Consider the following 20,177-nt stretch of genomic DNA (forward strand, 5'->3'; position numbering starts at 1 on the left):
TTTCTCTTGATTTCTCATTAAATGACTGACATAAAAATTTAAGATATTGACAAGGCAGGGATGCACTGTGCAAGAAACATGTTTTATTTCTAAGTTCCTTGTATTTGTAAATCTAAAGTTGACACTTTTCCATTCTATGTTTATGGTGAGTGTATATAATCTGTATTTTTCTATTCCATTTATGTATGACGTGACGTGCATGACAATCCTCCACGAGGTAAGAATAAAATCTGCATACACTCTACTCTTTCGTTCTTTAACAAGTTGGTAAGCTTATATTTTGTCATCATATATGCAAAGGGGAACATAATCCCGTGTTTCTCCTTTTATTACTCTCACAGGTTTACTACTAGTCTTCTTCAACTAGTTTCTTTTCTGTATACCATTTTGTCAACTTGTCATTAAGTTACTGGATGAAATGACTTTTATACCCCTCCCACCGACCCGAGTATAGTGGCAGAGTCGGGAATTCTAACTGGTGGAAAAAAAAATACAAGAATGCCATGTGTCGTCTATTTACTGGATTGTTCAATTCCCTGTTGCGTCCCTATTCCCCTGTAACTTTTTTCCTATTTGTACAACGTAATTCTCTAACGAGGGAAATTCAATTGAACTCCTCTCGAATCTTGTATCTCTCTCCCTCTCTAGGGTGGATGTTGGATCCAGAAAATAATCTACATGAACTCAGTAACTTTTGTCGAGACTGTTAATTTATCAAGAAATTCATTAAATATCTATAAATACCCAACTATGAACCCAATTGTTAATATATAGTATAACTTGAGAAAATCCATAACTTCAAATTTTGAATCTATTGCCACTCCCCGACCCTGAAGAAACTCATAACTTCAAATTTTGAATCCATCTGTCACTCCCTAGCCCTGAAAATCGCACTTCCCTTGAGTCCATCATACAAACATAACTCATAACTTTAAATTCTGAATCCGCTTCTGTCACTCCCGAGTCCATTTCAGAGTGTGATTCAAGTTGTCTTGTGTGCGTACGTATATGACTGCATGGGATAAAGATGAATGTAAAGACTCGAGAATCAGGCTGTGAATGTCAGAAAAAATACATGTGAATTTAGAGGCTCGTGAATTTCAAAAATTCTTGTGAGGTGCTTTTTAATACTTATACAAAACTTATTAGTAGAAATTCATCACTGGCTAGTATTTCTTCTTCTGTGACTTTTATGAGAGAAGAAGAGTGTAGTGAGTAGACCATTTTGAATTAATTAGAGAATCCAAGGAATGTGAGGTGTCATACTTCATTCAATTCAAAGCAATCTCTTTAGTTTGAGATTACAACAATGATGGATTTCATTAGAGTGTATTGTCTTTCTTTATACTTTCTCTGCTATCTGATTTTGCCTTGACACGAAGCGAAGCTTAAGAAAATAGATAAGGTTTTTTAATCTTGTGGTCTTTAACCGAAGATAGATAGAATAATGCTATCAAAATTTCATTCAATCTTATGATCTTAATCATGTCATGTGGAAAGTTAGAATAACGGACAGTAAGATAAATAAATTAAAACGAACGGAGTAAGAATTTTGAATTACGCAGAGGATGTTTTTTAAAGAAACAAAAAAGAAGAGAAGAATTATCCTAAATAACATCCACACAACCACTTAAACTAAAAGTAATAGATGGATATAGAATTATATTATAATACATGCAATATATGTGTATAAAGTATATAATCTATACATTTCGGCTAGAAAAAGTAAATTATGAATCCGATCAGCTATTTGTATAAGGAGCGTGTAGTTCATTTTTCATAATCGTCATGTATGGTTTAACATATGTAAATGACTTGATTGTATAGATTTTTTATTCATTATCGTCATTGCGTATAACTTAAAACTTCATAAAATAAAAAGAGTAAAATGAAAGAATGAGAGAAATTAGAACTAAAGAATAATGTGACTTGACATTATATTCAGTGTACACTACTACTTAGCTCAAACGGTCACATGCATGAGCTCTTATAACACTTACAAACGTGAAAACATTTAAATCAAAACTACAAATTCTTCCCTTATACACACACATATATATATTCCCACTCCTTCCAATATATCCCTCACACTCAACACTTAGCAAAAATACAATACTACACTTTCTCATATGACACTGATATAGTCTAACGTACTAAACGGGCTTTCAGTTGGCCCGAAAAGTAAACACTCTACAACTTTCTTGTACTCTTTTGCCTACCAGTACGACACTGATAATCTAGTCTAGTGTGTTGAACGGGCTTTCAGTTGGCCCGAAAAGTTAACACACTATACACTCTTAACTACCCTTCACTAAGCTATAACTTCATACAATTTTTCCTGCACTCTTTGGCCTTCCAGTACGACACTGATAATCTAGTCTAGCATACTGAACGGGCTTTATGGACAGCTACAAAAGAAATCCACTAAAACCATGGAAGAAGGGTCCGGCAAGAGGGAAAGGGGGCCCGCAGAACGCGTTATGCGAATACCGAGGCGTTCGACAGAGAACATGGGGGAAATGGGTAGCAGAAATCAGAGAGCCTAAAAAGAGAACTAGGCTATGGTTAGGATCTTTTGCTACAGCTGAAGAAGCTGCAATGGCTTATGATGAAGCAGCAAGAAGATTATATGGACCAGATGCTTACCTTAATTTACCTCATATGAGAGCTAATTTCAATCCATTGAACAAATCACAAAAGTTCAAATGGTTTTCATCAACCAACAACTTTGTTTCATCATTAATCCCAAATACCACTGGCTTACTCAACTTAAGTGCTCAGCCAAATGTTCATGTAATTCACCAAAGGCTTCAAGAACTCAAGAGAGCAGAGGCCGCGGCTGCAACAGCCTCATCTTCGAGTTCATCAATCAGCGATCTTCCCAAAAATGGAACTCAAAACTATAGTAAATTACAACCTGAGTACTTGACAATGACAAGTCCGCAAGTGATGATCAAGGAGAAGGAAGATGAATTCTCATCACACAACAATGTAGCGGTTCGTGGTGATCAAGCTGAGAAGCCTCAGATTGATCTGAATGAATTTCTTCAACAGATAGGAATAATGAAAAGAGATGATCATCAACAACAACCGCCTGATAAAAATCAAGATCATGATCATAATAATAATAATAGCATCAGTAGTTTCACACAGTCTGGAGTTTCACTAAAAGACGATAGTTCAATTGCTCATTTATTTGGTGATACAACAAGTTACAATTGGGACACATTGGGTGCAATAACAGGTATAGAAGATCATGAGGTAGCAGCAGAAGAGGCTAATAGCTTTTATAATGTGAATGATGAGCTTATGTTTCCATCTTCAATATGGAACTTTTGAAAGAATTTATCTTATATACACGTATTAAAGTATCTTTACATCGTCAGTGTATTTTAACCGACTATAATAGGTTATTTACAGATCATTTTTAACTTTAAAAGAATAAGAACTTATTCAATGTCAAGTGAGGCAATTATAAACCAATTGTATTTCAAAATAGAGCGTCCTCTATCACGTGAAACTCAGATTCAGTTCCTTTTTTAAAAAACTGGGAATTAATTAAGTTCATGTTCTATATATTTCACAGTAAACCATATAATAAATTGATTTATTGTATAGCTTCATATAAAAAAGTATATTCTGAAAGTTTTAAGAAGCCAATGTCAGCTGAATCCATTCTTTTTAGACCCAGCAGAGCCTCCTAATCCACGGCGAGATTGTTAGTTACACATCTAAATTATGGGGGTCTGCTATTAACAGTGCAGTGACATCATCTTAATAGACACCACAGCTTGAACACAAAAATGAGTGCAAGCTTGATAATTAAGTTCCGGGGTAATAGGACCCTCGTATAGTTTAGATGTGTAACTAGAGGGTGGTTCTCATGCATTATCCCGAGTAAATACGTTTACCAATAGAAACATCTGATATAGATCAACAAGTCAAAAATTAAAAGGCAAACAGTTCAATACAGACAGAAGCGTCATCACTCAAGCAAGCTAGTGGCGTTCTTAACTGACTTTTCCTTGGGAGGTTCAACAAAATCCCGAAAGGAAAACAGGGAGAGGGTATATCTAGCTTTAAAAACAACAAGTACATTATTGTTACATTAAGCAACGACATCAAACCGATAATGCCTAAAGTTACTACAAGCTTAGCTAAGGTTTACCAGCAATTTGAAGAATATGATTCTGGTAATATGATGAAAATATCTAAAATCACTTGTAGATAAGGGCGTCACGACCAGGCCCAATACCAATGTAGTGGATAGGTACCCCAACAAGCTCCTCTATCCTTTCTACATACTCGCGTGCAGCCTTGGGCAAGTCAGAATACTTCCTGATGGAAGAAATATCAGTCTGCCATCCAGGCATAACTTCATATTCCACCTACATAGATGAGAAAAAGGAAAACATATAGTAGAAGTCACAAACACACAATACAAGAAGATAGAAAACGGTAATAAGATACAAGCAACATGGGCAATTAAAGAAGTATCAATATGCATACTGAAGGTCTACTGATATGAACAGCCAATAGAAAAAAATCATGATATCTGGGAGAGAAAAGGCAGATTGAAAGAACAAAAGAGTTGCAAAAATTAGGGAATTTTGTTTTCATCCACCTTCCGATAATAGGGTAGAGGAAATTAAACTAAAGTTAACTCCTCACTGAAAAACAAAACTTTTATGAAAAAAGATTTTATGTTTTTTCCACACATCAATGTGTTGATATGGCTCAATTTCCCAAAACATTCACCTGAAAGTTGGAACTAATAATCTGGTCTTCCAAACACCACAAAAATCATCGCGTAAAAAGATGTTGAAGTAGAACAAAAAAAAAGAAACTTACTTTTATTTGTTCGAGAAGAGTTAGATCAGAAGGAAAAGAATTTAATGTTGAACCATCAGGATGCCTGTAAGTAACACCCAACTGAATTTCTGATAGATCTGACAGCACATCTAGTTTTGTCAGGTTTAGAGAAGCAAATCCATTTATTTGACAGCAGTATCTCAGTGCAACTATGTCTAGCCAACCACAGCGACGAGGGCGTCCAGTAGTTGTGCCAAACTCCTGCCCAGCAGAACGAAGAACATCACCACCTTTGCCCATGAGTTCTGTTGGGAAAGGACCAGAACCAACTCTTGTTGTATATGCCTTAACCTGCAGGAAAAGCATCAATTAAAACAACTCAATATTTGCTGCTCAACGCTTAAAGTGCGATAGATGCACACTGAAGGACCATGCAGTTAATTGGTTCCTAAGAGCTAGTTGATATGAGGATCATATTCTTCTGGCTAAAAGCTGGGTGTATCACACGTTTAGCTGATTGACAATGATAGATGTACTGCAATATGTTTTTGGAAAGATAGAACTGTTCTTCATTATTCAGTATAAAAGGAAAAAAATTCTTTTAAGAAAATAAATCAAGTTTGCTTACCACACCAACAAGATCACCGACAACTCTGGGAGCAATTCCAAGACCTGTGCAGATTCCACCAGCTGATGGACTGGATGAAGTGACAAAAGGATATGTCCCAAAATCGATATCCAGCATAGTTGCCTGACCACCTTCTACCAAAATCTTCTTTTTCTGAGATATAGCATCATTCATGAAGTGCACGGTATCTGTAATGAAAGGTTCCAACCTCTCAGCAAATTTCTTATAGCGTTCCACTTCCTCCCTGAGCATGTCAGGGCTATACTTAAAACCTTGGAATCTTGAAGCGGCATCTGATAATAAAAGATCAAGCTTTTGGGGGAATGTGTCCATATGCCTTAAATCACTTACCCTTATGCCATTTCGAATAACCTTGCTTGAATAGCAAGGCCCAATGCCTCTCTTGGTGGTTCCAATAAAGGACTTATCTAGCTCAGCTTCTCTAAGCCCATCTACTTCTTGGTGAAAATCAAATAACAACTGAGCACGATCGGATACCAAAATCCTTCCTTGGCAAGAAACTCCATTAGATTCAAGATTGTCAATTTCATTAAAAAGTCCTGGTAGATGTACCACAACTCCGTTACCAATAACACATAAAGTTTCCTCATTGAGAATCCCTGAAGGGACAAGGTGCAGAGCAAACTTCTTCCCCTCAGAATTGTAAATAGTGTGCCCAGCATTGGCTCCTCCCTAACAACCAAAAACATTATTAAAAAGCTCAGCTAGCGTAGTTAACAAGCTTATCTATCCCAAGCAATATAAAGTGAAGTAGAATGATAGGATGGCAAATAAATAGAAACAACAAATTTAAAACAAAATGGTATAGATATGAAATACATATGAACATTATACAAAAAATATTTAATCTTGCACCTAAAGACATGACCTAGTGGTCATTGGGTTGAGAACCCTGAACTCTAATGTTCAAATCCCTTGGAGTTGAAAACAGTATGTGATTTCTTCGTATTTGTCCAAGCCTTGGTGGATAGAGTTATGTGGTACTTCCAGCAGGTACCAAATGGGAGCAATCAAGTGATCAAAAAATAATACGGGGAAACTCTAGAATCAAAAGAAACTATGATCCTAAGGTATCACTAGGGCTCCTTTTGAAGGCCTCTTGTATTCTAAGTCACCCACTCACTGAAACCAAGCATATCTAACAAAAAATTCCAAATAATGAAGCAAATATTGTTCTTGATTTGGCCTAAAATTTACTCCAAGATGCTAACTATACAGTATCAGTGTTATTTAACCGGTTAAAGGAAGTTATCACTCGTACATAAACTCGTATAGACATAAACTCATATAGCACCCAAGGCTGTGGCCTAGTTCAAATTTCAGCAGAGACAAGAACACTAGGCGATTTCTTCTAGCTGGACAGAATTGCTGGTATCCCGTTGAATTAACCGAAATGATAATACTAATAATAAACTCATACAAATATACCTGACAACGAGCAACAATATCAAATTGCTTAGCCAATATATCAACGAGCTTTCCTTTTCCTTCATCTCCCCATTGACAACCCAGCACGCCTGATACCTGACTCAGTGACTCAATTCGACTCAGTCCTGACTCGTTTACCCCTTGACGATCCACTACCGAAGAAAGCGGCTTTGTCGAACAAACGATCAATGAAGAAGCCTTCTTGTTCCTTTGCTGGAACTGAATGAGCCTACAACTATTGGTCCCATTGTAACCGATGATCCCACTCCGGTGACTCACCTTCGCCGTCGCGGTGGCTGTCGCCGTTGTGATTGAGCTGGCATCGAGCCTCATGGTTGAGATGTTCATAGTGGCGGCGCCGGGCGGCGTGCGGTTGCGCTGTGCACAGGGAAGAGGAAAAATGTTTTTTCAGGGTTTAGGTTCAGGAGAATTGTTAGGTGGAGAGCATGGGACCAATTCACTACGTGCGAGAATAATAATATATTCATATGTACACTCCCATTCTTAATTATTAGTCTCGAATTAATTCGTAAATTATTTTCAATATAAATGAGTTATTAACTTCAAAATATATATCAAACACTTTTGAATCTAAATTAATCAAATATCAAAACATATATAAAGTCCAAAAGAATTAAAGAATAACTTACATCATTCTAGAACTTTTTCAATTATCTCCTTTTGTGTGATGTCTTTTATGTGTGTATACCTTTTAACTTCTAATTGTAATCCAACAACCTACCCAGTAAAATCTCACAGGTGTAGTCTGTGACCTCTAATTATAAACAAGTCTAATTATTTTAAATTAACATGAGATAGGAAACCAATATTAGATTACATAGTGTCACTGGTAACAAGTCTTTATTCTATTTAAAACCAATGACAACATAGTGTATTTCACAAGTGGAGTCTAAGAAGAGTGATGTGTATACAATCTTACCTCTGCCTTTGTGAAAGGTAGAGAGGTTGTTTCATCCCGATTTTAAACCAAATCCATATTTTAACTTCCACGCCGTGTCTATTTTATTGCAAAAAACAATCATCCAACAACAATTTATTACCATAAGAATGTTAATAAATAGTCTCTCTATGAGATTGGGGATAAGGTCTGCGTACAAACCCCACTCTAGGTATATTGTTGTTGTATTTCCAAGTCTTACTGATAAAGAAAGAATGTTTATGCATGAATTATGATTACAAAGAATGCAACCTCTTTAATTTAGCGTTGTCATTTGCAGATTCTGCATCAGTGTCGAAACAAGACTTCATTATTGTAGCAATGGAATCTACAGCTGCAATACCGCACTCTTTTAGCCTTCAGAGACGCTGCTTTTCTCTCCTTCAAAGTATAAAGGTTAATCAGACTGCAAATTATGTCGCTACGTTAAGTAACAAAATAAACTCTCAGCAGGATAGAGTAATCCAAGAAACGCGAGAGTCTAATCTGTAAGCATAGCAGATTGAGCTTGGTGATAACACCGAGTGAAGCATTTCTTACCTGTTGATATAGCAACAATGCAGACGAAGAGAAGTACATCTGGGGCTGCCAAGGAAACAAGAGATATCAGTAATGGTTACATACGTGAATCGTGATGCAACAGACAACATATTGATGGAAGAAGGTGCCACAGACACCTTAGTATCATTAAGTTTAATAGTAGTTCCAGATATTTCGTTTTACAGGCACAGGCAGGCAGCCATGAGCCATTTGCTGAGACACAAAGGAAAAAGGGGTATAAGTCGGCTCCAATAGCAGTGGTTATAGGATGAATAGAATATTTAAGTAGAGGCAATCGAACGAACATATATGAAGCATCTGAAAGGAACAAGTGGTCTCTAAAATATGCTATGCTCCAACAGTAAAGAATGGAATTGAATGGGAAAGTCATTATTGCACGTGTAGAACAAATCTAATATTGCAAGTTCAGTGAAATTTTAAAGCTAATATGATGACTTCCCCTACATACAATCGCAGATTCACATTGAAGTTAATGGTCCTAAAGTAAGCAGATTGTAAGCAAACTGCTAACAATTGTAACCATTGGTTCTCCAACAACTAGTATATACCAAATGTTAATATAATCCACAACAATTCGAATGTGTACTCACAAACCTCAAAAATGACAAGTGACTCTGCAATATCCACATTTCAGGAAGCTATATGATCTCACAGGTTAAATAATGCTCCCTATAAATAAGGCACGAGGAAGAGCTAAAAAGATAAGCTGCACAAAAGAGACAGAAGGCGGCCGGATCAACAATTTAGCTAAGGAAAACAAAATATGGAAATAATTACTAAGCAGATCAAGGACATTATCTTACTTGAGCATCAAAGTCCTCAAAGATTACAGTGAGCAGCATCAAAAGTGTTTTTAGTTTCTGGTGCTGTGCGTCATCTACTGATTGAAGAAACTAACAAAACCGCAATACAGCCTAATAAGGCTAACTACTTATACTTAAACTAACAGTGTCTTTGTTCAAGGATCATCAATGCTGATTGCAACATTTCTCTAGCCTTTCTGTCTGGCGTACATCCAGTGGATTCCATTTCACTATATATCTCGGGGACCTAGCAAGCGACAACAAAGTAGAGCCACATAAATGTAGTTAAATACAAAAAAGTAAGTCAGCATCTAATTTCCATGCTTTTCACCGCCTTTGCTACACTGAAGCCCAAATTACTCATTTTTTATGCAACAACTTAATCATGCATTTTTCAAATTATGACTTTGTTTAGTCACATCACATTCAAGAAAAGTGTGAAGGCCAATGGCTCATAGCAATATTAGAAGCCAAACCTGATCAAACTTCTTAGCCCTCATAAAAGCCTTCATTAAAGTGCTATAAGTAATCACATCAGGAGTAATACCCTACAGAAATAGCAGCACCACTATCAGCAAAGTTTATGACAGGAAATATGTTTTAGGGAAATTTGGAAAGTTTAAGGACTTACCATCTCCTTTATATGCAGGTAAATTGATTGTGCCTCCATATGCCTACCAGCATTCCCAAAAGCATTTATCAACATATTTAGCATTATAAGGTTTGGTTCCATCCCTTCGGCTTCCATTATCTGCAGAACCTTCACAGTCTGCTCACATAATCCCTGCACATAAGGCAAAAATATTACTCCCACCATTTCAATTTGTTTACCTTACTTTCCTTTTTAGTCCGTTTCAAAAAGAATATCTCTTTCCTTTTTTTGGCAACTCTTTAGTTCTAACTTTCCACATAGCATGTTTAAGACCACAAGATTAAAGAACATTTTGGTACATCTTACATATCCTTAGTTTAAAAGCACAAGATTAGAAAGTTTTCTTTACTTTCTCAAACTCCGTTTCAAGTCAAAACTAGACAAGAAAATTGAAACGGGGGGAGTAAAAAGATGGAATCTCCTCAAAGCTACTTAAAGATACTATCTTGAACATAGTAATACGAAGGGAAACGTATCATTAACTACATATACAAATGAATGTAAAGAGAGACCACGAATGTGTGTATGAAACACACATGTCTTGGGTTTTGCCTAAACCCCAAACATGTTTGTAAAAAGATGGAATCTCCTCAAAGCTACTTAAAGATACTATCTTGAACATAGTAATACGAAGGGAAAGGAATCATTAACTACATATACAAATGAATGTAAAGAGAGACCACAAATGTGTGTATGAAACACACATGTCTTGGGTTTTGCCTAAACCCCAAACATGTCTTGGTGAGAGAAAGTTTTTACTGTACTAGATGGAAGACATTTATGACTAAATATCAACTCAACTACACAACCATTTCCAAACCTATCTAATCCAAGATTAGCACTAGCATTATATTAAGTGGCAGATTTACAGTCATGCAGCTCCCGACTTTGAAAATATTCACCTCCCAATGAGAGAATTTGCTTTTGTAACCTAACGACAACTCCTGCCCTTCTGAAGACCACTTCAGTAGTCATTCCTTATACTGTCAATGTCATGCATTCCTTTTATACCGTAAATGTAATTCACACCTTCATTTTTTTTAATGTAATAACTAAAAGCAAATCAGTCTCCTTCGAGAAGGAAAGATAAAACAACTCACCTGCTGAGCATAGGCATGGGCCAGGACACAAAAGATGCTAGGTGAAAGCTGAAGGCCTTCCAATTTTAGGGAATTTAAACAATATTCTGCATCCTCAAATCTCCCGTGCTGGCCATAAATATCAACCAAGACAGCGTAAATAGCCCCGCTCTTGTGATGTCCTCTCCCTTGCATATTCTCAAGAATAGTATCAATAACAGCCCACCTGCCCTGCTCCACTAAATGGGTAATAATGATAATGAAGATCTTAGGATCAGGGTATAGTCCTTGATCTTGCATCTCATTGAACAATTCTATAGCAGTATCTAGATGCCCATACTTGCAATGCCACCGGATCAGAGAATTCCATGTTCTAAAATCAGGTTTTATGCCTTCTTGGCGCATTTTGTCAAACATTTCTAAGGCCTCTCCCAACTCACCATACTTGCCAAAAGTATCAATGATGCTATTAAAGATGCGCTTATCTAGTCGTAGCCCAATCTCGCGGATCTCTTCCACAATGCCTAGTGCTTTTTTCCACATGCCATTGTCCCTATACAGTTCAATTATTTTACTATACACAAAAGAATTTAAAGGATAACTTTCTCTCCTCATTTTGGCAACAATTAACCAAGTATCTTCAAGCCGCCCAGCACTGACATAATACTCAAGCAGGATCTCATAAGTTTCTTGGTTCCTGTCAACAGCCAAATCATCGAGTAACATCAAGACCTTATCTGCTAGCCTTAAGAGGCCTTTTCTCAAGAAGCTCCTAAGTAAGATATTGAACACCTTTATCCTTGGTTTGCGACTAGAACATAACATTTCTTGAAAGATTGCATCAGCTTCCGAAGTCCTGCCAACACTTCCAAGGGCAGCGATCAGGCTGCTATAAGATACAAAACTTGGATGAAAACCCAAAGCCTCCATCTCGGAAAGCAGCCTCATTGCCTTATCAACGTCGCCTTCAGTACACAACTCACATATGGACTCATTGTATAAATCATATGAAATTTCCTCATCATTTCTATAACAAGTCTGGTGCTCATTGTTTGAGTTTTCAATGGTTCCATTAAGACAATTAACTAAAAAGCCAAATCTTTTACCTCTACTTTGCAATATAAGCTGGCATGACGTATGTAGCATCTTGTGTTTGACTGGATTAATGTGATGCTTTAGACAAACAGGTACAAAGCCACACACACTATGAGGACATATAGCTGGACTGGATCTAAAAAGAAGCTTTTGCCGCATCTGCATGTTTCTATATTCTCACTGCAAAACAAAAGAACACGTTAAATAACCATAGCTACTGAAGAAACAGATAGTGGAAGCATAGTAGCTCAAATAGTTAGCCAGCTAACTGAACTTTCACCTTGTTGGTGAGGGATTCGATTCCCCACCTTGTAATCCCCTCCCTCTTTTCCCCCTTCCCCTACCCCCAATTTAAAAGGAACAAATAAAAAAACTGAAAAACGGTAATTTGTAAGCAAAAAAATCAATTCTTTCTAGTTATATCCACACATAAGACCTAACAAATGCAAAATTCGCCAGAGAAAGTGATGAAGTTATGCCACATACAAATAACTACATCATCAGGACAAATTACATCATTTTCACTTCTTCACATTTGAGTTCATACATAGAGACATACACTTCAGAAGCAAAACAAAATATGTGGCTCAGAAGCTCAAATTTCTAATCATCAGCTCCCCTTTCACGCATTTTATCAACACAACAGAGTCAAATCCATTACAGATTCCATACATTGTACCATATCTTCACCTTTTCAACATTAAACAAAAAAGTTTTTTTAAAAAAAACTGCATAATATTCTAGGTTCAACGCTCCAATGTTCACCAGCAGATTTCTCTTGTTTCAAAGCAAACAAAATTAAATGTTTTTGGGTATACTAATTATCTATTTCACTATAATTTTGTCCAATTTGCAGCATGAACTGATTATAAATTCCTCGGGAATATTAATAGCTTAGTTGATTGACTAACTGAATTTTCAACTTGTTGCGAGTTCGATTCCCATACTGTAATCCCCTTCCCCTACCAAAGAAAAAAAACTCCACATTCATTTGAGTACAAAAAGCATTTAATAATTTCTTATGCATGACTGCTAAAAAATCATTGGAGAAATGGAGTTAGCAACTGCTTACAATTGGATTTCGACTGTTCAAAATTGATGAAACGGAGCAAAATTGCAGTGCGATTTTCTGAAAACAAGTTTTTAGGATGATGATGATGATATGTAATGGCGAATCTACCCTTATGTTGAAGAAAAAAGTACTACGTTTGATCACGGTTGCTTTGTAAACGCAAGGTTATTTCTGAGTTTTCACAGATTGAAGGGATGATTCATTGATTTGAGGACACTTTTATATTTTAGTCCCATTTAAGGAAGATTTGCAAAAATAGCCAAACTTTGATATTCACTCCGTCTCAAATTATTTGTCGTGTTTCTCTTTTTACATTCTTTAAGATAATATTAATAAGAAGTGTTTTGACTATTTTATCTTTACTTATATCCTAAGATATAATCTATCATCTAGTGGCGGAGCTAGAATTTTCAATAAGGGGGTTCAAAATCTAAAAAAATAGACACACGAAATAATCGAAGGGAGTTCAACATCTACTATATATACCTAAAAAATTATTTTAACCATGTATAAATAATATAATTTTCTGCCGAACCAGAACCCCCTAAGTGTAAGGTGGCTCCGCCACTGCTCTCGTCATTAAACATTTATTCTATCATTTATGTATCATCATCATATAATTGAAGTGTTTGTAGTCTCCAAGAATACTTACCGAGAAAAGGATAATTGATTTTATTTAATAGTTTAAGACAACTATTTTAAAAACCACGACAGATAATTTGAATAGAAACTAAGGGAGTACTATTGAATTGGTCACGAGTTTGTGGAATGTGTAAATCTTGTATCTGTTGTTCACCTATTTACAAGTCACTCAGATGACCATAAATTCATACTATCTTCATTTTACCTATCTTATTAAATTCCGAATGAACAACTCGTGTATGTTTTATTCAACTTTATAAAGATTTCTAAACTAGGATGGATGACAAAAAGAGTTGAAAATGTAATTGTTTTTCTATTGATACATCTAAAATTCTATATCATATGATAAGAATTTAATGCTCATGAAATTACATGATCAAAAAAGCTTAGGAATTTTTCAACATCAAGCAGTTTGTGAATCATCATTAGTTTTATCTTCTACTAGCCATCTCTTCACTCTCTGTTGAGCAATTAAAACCTGTATGGATGAGAAATATCTTGATTATTTTCCAAGATAATAATAAATCCAAAGCTTATAATATAATTAAACTTAACATAATATATTAGTACCTGTTTATTCCAATCTGTTTTCAATGTGATTATAAGTAGTACAATTGTCTGCACCAGTGTACCAAAAATCATTCCAACCCAAACACCCTATAAAGACATTTTCCAAAATTGGAGAAACTGTTAACACAAAAGAAAAGTAGACTTTTTTCCAAATGTTGCTCAAATTCTTCAAAAATATCGAATAGGTGCGTGTCAACGATCCAATGCAGATGCAACAATATTTTTGGAGAGTATGAGAAACGCAGAAGAAAAGGGAATGAGAGAACTCACTTTAACTTGCAGTTTGAAAACATAACCAAGTACAACTCCAACTGGAATGCCTACTAAATAATAGCAGCCTATGTTAACATAGGCTACAATGCTCTGCCATCCGGCGCCAACAGCAACACCTGCATCAATAAACTCTTGATTTTTTTGCGCGATTCTTGAAAATGTTTTTCGTAGGATGAGCATTTGAATTGGACAAATGAAGTACTCACCAGAGAGAACTGGTTGAATACTGTTCATGAGTATGGAAAATGCTAATAGAGGAGACAATTTTTCGACTTCTTTAGCCACATCTGGACTGTCAGTGAATAAGTAAGACAGACGTCCACGCAAGAACAGAAAGAACAGAAACAGAATGAACCCAATGACAAATGATGTTGTTGCTGTATTCCATATTGAAAAGCTTGCTGCTTTCGCGCTCCCTCTTCCCAACTCATTTGACACTCGTACACTAATTGAAAACACTCGATAAAGAAGAATAGTCTAAAAATAACATAAATGGATTACAAACTATGATTATATTACCATGCTGCAGCTAAGAAACCAAGAGATATCATCATTTCCCAAGCATTGATGTTAAGGCTGCAAAAAAGGGGTAAAAAATTGATCGATAGGTAAACGAAGCTAGCATGAACAAAAGGTCTAATCGAAATAAGAAAGGAGTATAACAACATTACCATATAGAAAGAGCACCAATCTGAACCATAGCATTTTTCAAGTTTCCTGTAATAAGAACTAGTATACTATTGTACCAGAATTCAAGGCTGCCAAAAAAAAACTCGAAAAATTCAGACTTTCAGGCTCAAAGATGCTTTTGTGACATGATACTTCCTATATCGCGAATAATGGAATGAGTCTCACCAAAGCATGGCACCAGAAGACAAAGAAAGCTTGATTACAGGCCAAAGATCCTTGAATGCCAAACATGTAAAGCCTTTCCAAGTTTCTTTGCATCCTCCACACATTACGAACATTAACTGACCAACATTGGGAAGCCAGTATGCCAAAATTGTAGATATCATGGCACCGGTGATTCCAAACTTAAACTTCACAGTTAAAAGCCAGGAGAGGGAAATGTGGATAGCTAAGGTACAAGCTGCCAAGTATGTAATAATCTTGTTCTTGCTTTGAGCTTGTAAGAACATTTGACATGTATATGATGCAACGAAGGAGTAAGTCACCGGTATTAACCATAAAGAAATGAGCCCGGCCTCTTTTGCTATATCTTCATTCTGTCCTAAAGCTTTTAGGATTGGCGTGGTGAAGATATAGAGTGGTAAAAGCAGGGTTGTGGTTACTGTCAAGACGATCCAAGATCTTTGGAGATAAATCCCAAGCATGTGATATTGTTTTGCACCATACGATTGTCCACATAAAGTTTCTAATCCACTTGCCATTCCCATCTGCAGGTATACAAATCATATTTAACGTTTTAATTCATCACTCAACAACTCAATGTAATCCCACAAATGGGGCCTGAAGAGGGTAGAGTGCACGCAGACCTTACTCCTACTTTTGAGAAGGTAAGGTTGTTTCCGAAAGACCCTCAACTGGACTAACAGTGAAAAAAGAGGCAATAGCAACAAACAGATACAACCAGAAGATATCAAAGTGAAACAACTATTAGAGGTAGAAATCAAACAATAAGGGGAAAAAACGAATAATACTGAACTCTAGGAAAACAGAACGACTAATAACTAACCTTCTACCATAATTCTCGGCTACACACCCTCCTAGCAAGGGTCATGTCCTCGATAAGCTGATGTTGCGTCACATCCTTTCTAATCATCTCATTCTCACCACAATATTTCTTAGGTCTACTTCTACCTTTCCTCAAGCCTAATACGGTCAACCTGACCGGGGCATCCACACATCTCCTCTTTAACATGTCAGAACCATCTCAGTCTCCCTTCCCGCATCTTATCATCACTAAAACAACCACTACTATGAATCATGATTACTATTGTTAAATACATTTCAATTCTTGTTTAGAAATAAGTGAGATAGAACAGAAAAAGTACCAGAATGCCATTGCCAAATCTCAGGAGGACAGTACTGACTAAAGCATAAGCAGCAAGTTCATTAGGTCCAATACGACCAACAAATGAGTGAGTAATAACAGTTACTCCAAACGTCGAAAACTTTGTGAACATGGCTGGAGCAGCAATCACCCACATCTTCTTCGTCTCGTTCCATAACTTCTCCTTGAAATTCACTTCCTTTTCACCATCCTCCACAGCTTGCACTTCACTCAACAACTTCTCACTGATATCAGCTTCCATTTCTGCATAAAAATTCAATCTTACAGACTCAAATCCTTAAGCATTGAATATATATAACCAAAATGGAGTAACTTTCTAACAAATTGAGTGAATAAATATCAATAAATCTTTCAAATACCAGTAAGTATGGCCTGCTAGAGTGCTAGTATCCTCTGCCTTTGACAAAATGTTAGATTTAAGGAATGTAATGGAATTGTAAAATTCAAATACTTTCAAATGTGTTCTATAAAAAAGCTTAGAACTTTATATATATATATATGAAATTTGAAGTTTTTGAAGGATGTGACAACAACATATCCAGTATAATTCCATAAGCGGGTTTGGGAGGGTAGTGTGTTTGCAATTGCAGCCTACTTACCCTAATGTAAAGAGGTTGTTTCTCATAAACGCTTTGTGGCCATAAGCGGGTCTGGGAGGGTAGTGTGTTTGCAATTGCGGCCTCCTTACCCTAATGTAAAGAAGTTGTTTCTCATAGACGCTTTGCCACAGCCTCTGCCTTTCGGGTGAGCATTTTGTGCACACTTGATAAACCTCCCACTGTGTAATAGTCTGCAAACCACACAGGGGATGTAAACCGCACTAGACAAGTTCTATGCAACAGGCTCGACTCAGAAGGCATTGATGGGGGAAATCGATCCCGAATCATCCGTGTGGATAACCACCCTCCAAACCAACTGAGTCATCCAAACGACTTATGTTTTTATAGTTGAAAATTAGGTTGTCATATTTTATTATGAAAGCACTTAGAACAATGATACATAATTACATAGTGCCCAAGTCTTTGTCATGAAATAAAAATAAATTTTAAAAAGATGATGTATTCTTAATGGAACAACTTTATGATAAGCACGTGATCTTTGCTATAACTTTGTCCTTTTTTTTATTACTCAAAGAAAAAGTTGGATTATTAAAGAGAAAAAAAGAGATTAAAATAGATATTTGATTCCATCTTTCTGATTCCACCCAGACAAAAACTTTATTTCTTTTATGTATTCCTCCTATCTTATTCATCACACAAAAAAAAAAACAGAAAAGAAAAAAAAATTAAGTTATTGTTACTATTTTCTTCTCCATTATTTTCTATATATGATTATTGATTTGGATATGTATTACTTGAGTCAAGGATTTATCGGAAACAGTTCCTATACTTTCACAAAGTAAGAATAAGTTGCGTACATGTCTTCCTCCCTAGATGTCACTTGTATGAGATTTCACCGGATATATTGATTTTTATTGTAATAGGTACGACATGAGTGTTGTTGGTGATGGTGCGCGATCCTTTTTTCGACCAACCTTTCAAACTTGTATTGTTTATAATTTCTCAATCAGGTTTTGAATGATTTATTAGTCAAAAATTTCTTGTGATTCAAATATGAGGTCTCATTCGAAATTTTAGTCAAATGAGTTATTAAGATATTGGATCCTTATGATATCTCGTACACATTTAAAGGATTAGTCGACTTCTAATTTATTGAAGTTATAATGAACAAAGTTATCAAATACTTGTGCGGATGAGAATTATTATACTAGTAATTGAAAAGAGAGGTGAAAGAATAATTTTTTGGGCAAATAAAAGAATGTTACTAATCACAAGATGAGAATATTTATAAGACCAACCAATAATAATCCTAATGCAATCCCTTCACAGACAAAACCATAAAGATAAGGACAATTTCACATAATTTAAACGCATTTTCAATATTTTTTCCGTAAATATTGTATAAGAATCAGATTCTTAACATGTCTCAAATAAGAAAATCAATGATATGTATAATCGAACTACGAAAAACCCAGATCCTTTATCGTGTCCACTTAAGGAACATGTACTAGACAAAGATTATCTTTATGGAGTGGGTTAAATATGACCAATATTCATTGTCTCCATGAACTTGATGATTATTTTGTAGACTGTTTAAAATTTGAGCAACTTTCACATATAACAAACATAAAAATCATATTTGTATGTTATAGTTATAATTTGCATAATTGCGCTTCATGACAAATTTTATGTTGAGTGTTTTAAAATGGCTCCTTACGGCCTACACTTTTGTGATAATTGGTTAATTTGCCAGGCCATGTTTAGGCCCATCGATCTACTTGTAAATTGATCTCTTAAGGAAAACTCCATAATTAGACATATTTTCACTATCGTGTATATATATATATATATATATATATTATTATTTTTACTATCTATACTTAATAAAATTATTACATATTTTACCACTAATTAAGAGTTTTATATGTATATTACATTTGGGTACATGTAATTTTGCTACCAGATACACAAAATAGGGAGAGAGGCGAGCGAGATTCGTATGTATCCAGATACATGCTAGATACACACTAGATACATGTATCTGGAATGATTCACATGTATCTGAGATATCAGATACATAGGAGAGTGGCGAGAAAGATGGGAGAAGGGCGTGAGAGGCGAGCGAGAGTATTTGGAGTGATTCATATGTATCTGGGATACCATGTGGGAGAGTAGCAAGCGAGATGGTAGAGGTGTGAGGGAGGCGAGTGATATCTACTATGTATTTCAGATACATGCGAATCCATTTGGATACAATGTATCTAGAACAAATTACACCTAATTTTGATCCAATATATATGAGATACATGTATGAGAATGTATCTAGAGGCACCAAATCTGATAAGATACATAATATTACAAATTAAAATGTATCTAAATAATTAACTCATAAACCATTGAGATTTATGTAAGTTTCCAAAATATGAAGGTAGTCCTTAAGATTTTAAATGGGCTTGGGCTCAAGAAAGAAGAGAATTTTTGTGGTTTATTTCGGGCAAGTACACAAATTTCCGATTTTGATGCTATCTTTTAATTTGTGGTCACTTTTTAATAACTATTACACATGTACACTTCCAATAACTTTAGATAAAGAACTAAAATTCAATTGTTCAGTCATTTTTTGCTTAACTTTTGTCATATATAACTGGAATTCAGGCTAAATTTTTGTTTGAACTTTTGATAGAAATACATGAATTTCTATCATATGTTTACATGTCCCGCACAAATATACAAATAGAAAATTTTAAAAGGTGAATATAAATTAAGTGACGATATCAAATAGGTTTTTAAAGAATAGGCTTAGATTAGAATAGTGTTATTGATGCAAATTTGTGAAGTCTCAAAGAAAGATGTTAACCTGAGTTATGATGAATCAAAATCATGAATAACTATTTTGAATTTTATATAAAAGGGATATAGCTAGTTGCATTAAGATTCACCATTTATATTTGTATAGTCTTGGAAAAAATGAAAAATATTTTATAAAAA

General features: G+C 35.5%; 4 protein-coding genes across 7 annotated transcripts; 1 reads left to right on the forward strand and 3 right to left on the reverse strand.

The window, feature by feature from the left end:
• Positions 1–2,351: 2,351 nt before the first annotated feature.
• LOC125841063 (dehydration-responsive element-binding protein 2F) lies at positions 2,352–3,339 on the forward strand. Its single transcript, XM_049520069.1, has one exon. It carries the CDS (start codon positions 2,401–2,403, stop codon positions 3,337–3,339), a length of 939 nt encoding a protein of 312 aa, XP_049376026.1. The 5' UTR covers positions 2,352–2,400.
• Positions 3,340–3,985: 646 nt separating this feature from the next.
• On the reverse strand, positions 3,986–7,348 carry LOC125841055 (adenylosuccinate synthetase, chloroplastic-like). The gene is made up of 4 exons (XM_049520059.1): positions 6,890–7,348; positions 5,441–6,133; positions 4,852–5,163; positions 3,986–4,388 (listed from the first exon to the last, which is right to left on the reverse strand). The coding sequence occupies exons 1-4, from the start codon at positions 7,235–7,237 to the stop codon at positions 4,218–4,220; spliced, it is 1,524 nt and encodes a 507-aa protein (XP_049376016.1). The 5' UTR covers positions 7,238–7,348; the 3' UTR covers positions 3,986–4,217.
• A 713-nt stretch (positions 7,349–8,061) lies between these two features.
• Positions 8,062–13,180, reverse strand: LOC125841054 (pentatricopeptide repeat-containing protein CRP1, chloroplastic-like). 3 transcript variants are annotated; one of them, XM_049520056.1, is made up of 8 exons: positions 13,110–13,180; positions 10,964–12,217; positions 9,843–9,995; positions 9,688–9,759; positions 9,212–9,458; positions 9,003–9,077; positions 8,388–8,432; positions 8,062–8,228 (listed from the first exon to the last, which is right to left on the reverse strand). In XM_049520056.1, the coding sequence occupies exons 2-5, from the start codon at positions 12,200–12,202 to the stop codon at positions 9,351–9,353; spliced, it is 1,572 nt and encodes a 523-aa protein (XP_049376013.1). In that variant the 5' UTR covers positions 12,203–12,217; positions 13,110–13,180; the 3' UTR covers positions 8,062–8,228; positions 8,388–8,432; positions 9,003–9,077; positions 9,212–9,350. The 3 variants fall into 3 exon arrangements, with proteins under 3 accessions (XP_049376013.1, XP_049376015.1, XP_049376014.1); XM_049520058.1 differs by lacking the exon at positions 13,110–13,180 and adding an exon at positions 12,474–12,545 and having other exon boundaries at positions 10,964–12,213; XM_049520057.1 differs by lacking the exon at positions 9,003–9,077.
• An 863-nt stretch (positions 13,181–14,043) lies between these two features.
• Positions 14,044–17,053, reverse strand: LOC125841056 (protein DETOXIFICATION 21-like). 2 transcript variants are annotated; one of them, XM_049520062.1, is made up of 9 exons: positions 16,989–17,053; positions 16,610–16,872; positions 15,450–15,991; positions 15,266–15,352; positions 15,114–15,170; positions 14,801–15,039; positions 14,592–14,710; positions 14,322–14,408; positions 14,044–14,229 (listed from the first exon to the last, which is right to left on the reverse strand). In XM_049520062.1, the coding sequence occupies exons 2-9, from the start codon at positions 16,868–16,870 to the stop codon at positions 14,155–14,157; spliced, it is 1,467 nt and encodes a 488-aa protein (XP_049376019.1). In that variant the 5' UTR covers positions 16,871–16,872; positions 16,989–17,053; the 3' UTR covers positions 14,044–14,154. The 2 variants fall into 2 exon arrangements, with proteins under 2 accessions (XP_049376019.1, XP_049376018.1); XM_049520061.1 differs by lacking the exon at positions 16,989–17,053 and having other exon boundaries at positions 16,610–16,961.
• Positions 17,054–20,177: the final 3,124 nt, after the last annotated feature.

This window comes from Solanum verrucosum, unplaced genomic scaffold (genome assembly GCF_900185275.1).
Source record: "Solanum verrucosum unplaced genomic scaffold, falcon-dt-bn FXZP01000196.1, whole genome shotgun sequence".
Lineage (NCBI taxonomy): Eukaryota > Viridiplantae > Streptophyta > Magnoliopsida > Solanales > Solanaceae > Solanum > Solanum verrucosum.

Coding starts and splice junctions, on each gene's coding strand:
- LOC125841056 (XM_049520062.1), bottom strand. CDS start 16,870: ATGGAAGCTGATATCAGTGAGAAGTTGTTGAGTGAAGTGCAAGCTGTG. Junction 15,171..15,265: donor ATTGGTGCTCTTTCTATATG/GTAATGTTGTTA, acceptor CCTTTTTTGCAG/CCTTAACATCAATGCTTGGG. Junction 14,409..14,591: donor TTTTCAAACTGCAAGTTAAA/GTGAGTTCTCTC, acceptor ATGTCTTTATAG/GGTGTTTGGGTTGGAATGAT.
- LOC125841054 (XM_049520057.1), bottom strand. CDS start 12,202: ATGCAGATGCGGCAAAAGCTTCTTTTTAGATCCAGTCCAGCTATATGT. Junction 9,760..9,842: donor ACCTGCATATAAAGGAGATG/GTAAGTCCTTAA, acceptor CTATTTCTGTAG/GGTATTACTCCTGATGTGAT. Junction 9,459..9,687: donor GGGCTAAGAAGTTTGATCAG/GTTTGGCTTCTA, acceptor GTCGCTTGCTAG/GTCCCCGAGATATATAGTGA.
- LOC125841063 (XM_049520069.1), top strand. CDS start 2,401: ATGGACAGCTACAAAAGAAATCCACTAAAACCATGGAAGAAGGGTCCG.
- LOC125841055 (XM_049520059.1), bottom strand. CDS start 7,237: ATGAACATCTCAACCATGAGGCTCGATGCCAGCTCAATCACAACGGCG. Junction 6,134..6,889: donor ATATTGTTGCTCGTTGTCAG/GTATATTTGTAT, acceptor TTTGGTTGTTAG/GGAGGAGCCAATGCTGGGCA. Junction 5,164..5,440: donor TCGGTGATCTTGTTGGTGTG/GTAAGCAAACTT, acceptor CTTTTCCTGCAG/GTTAAGGCATATACAACAAG.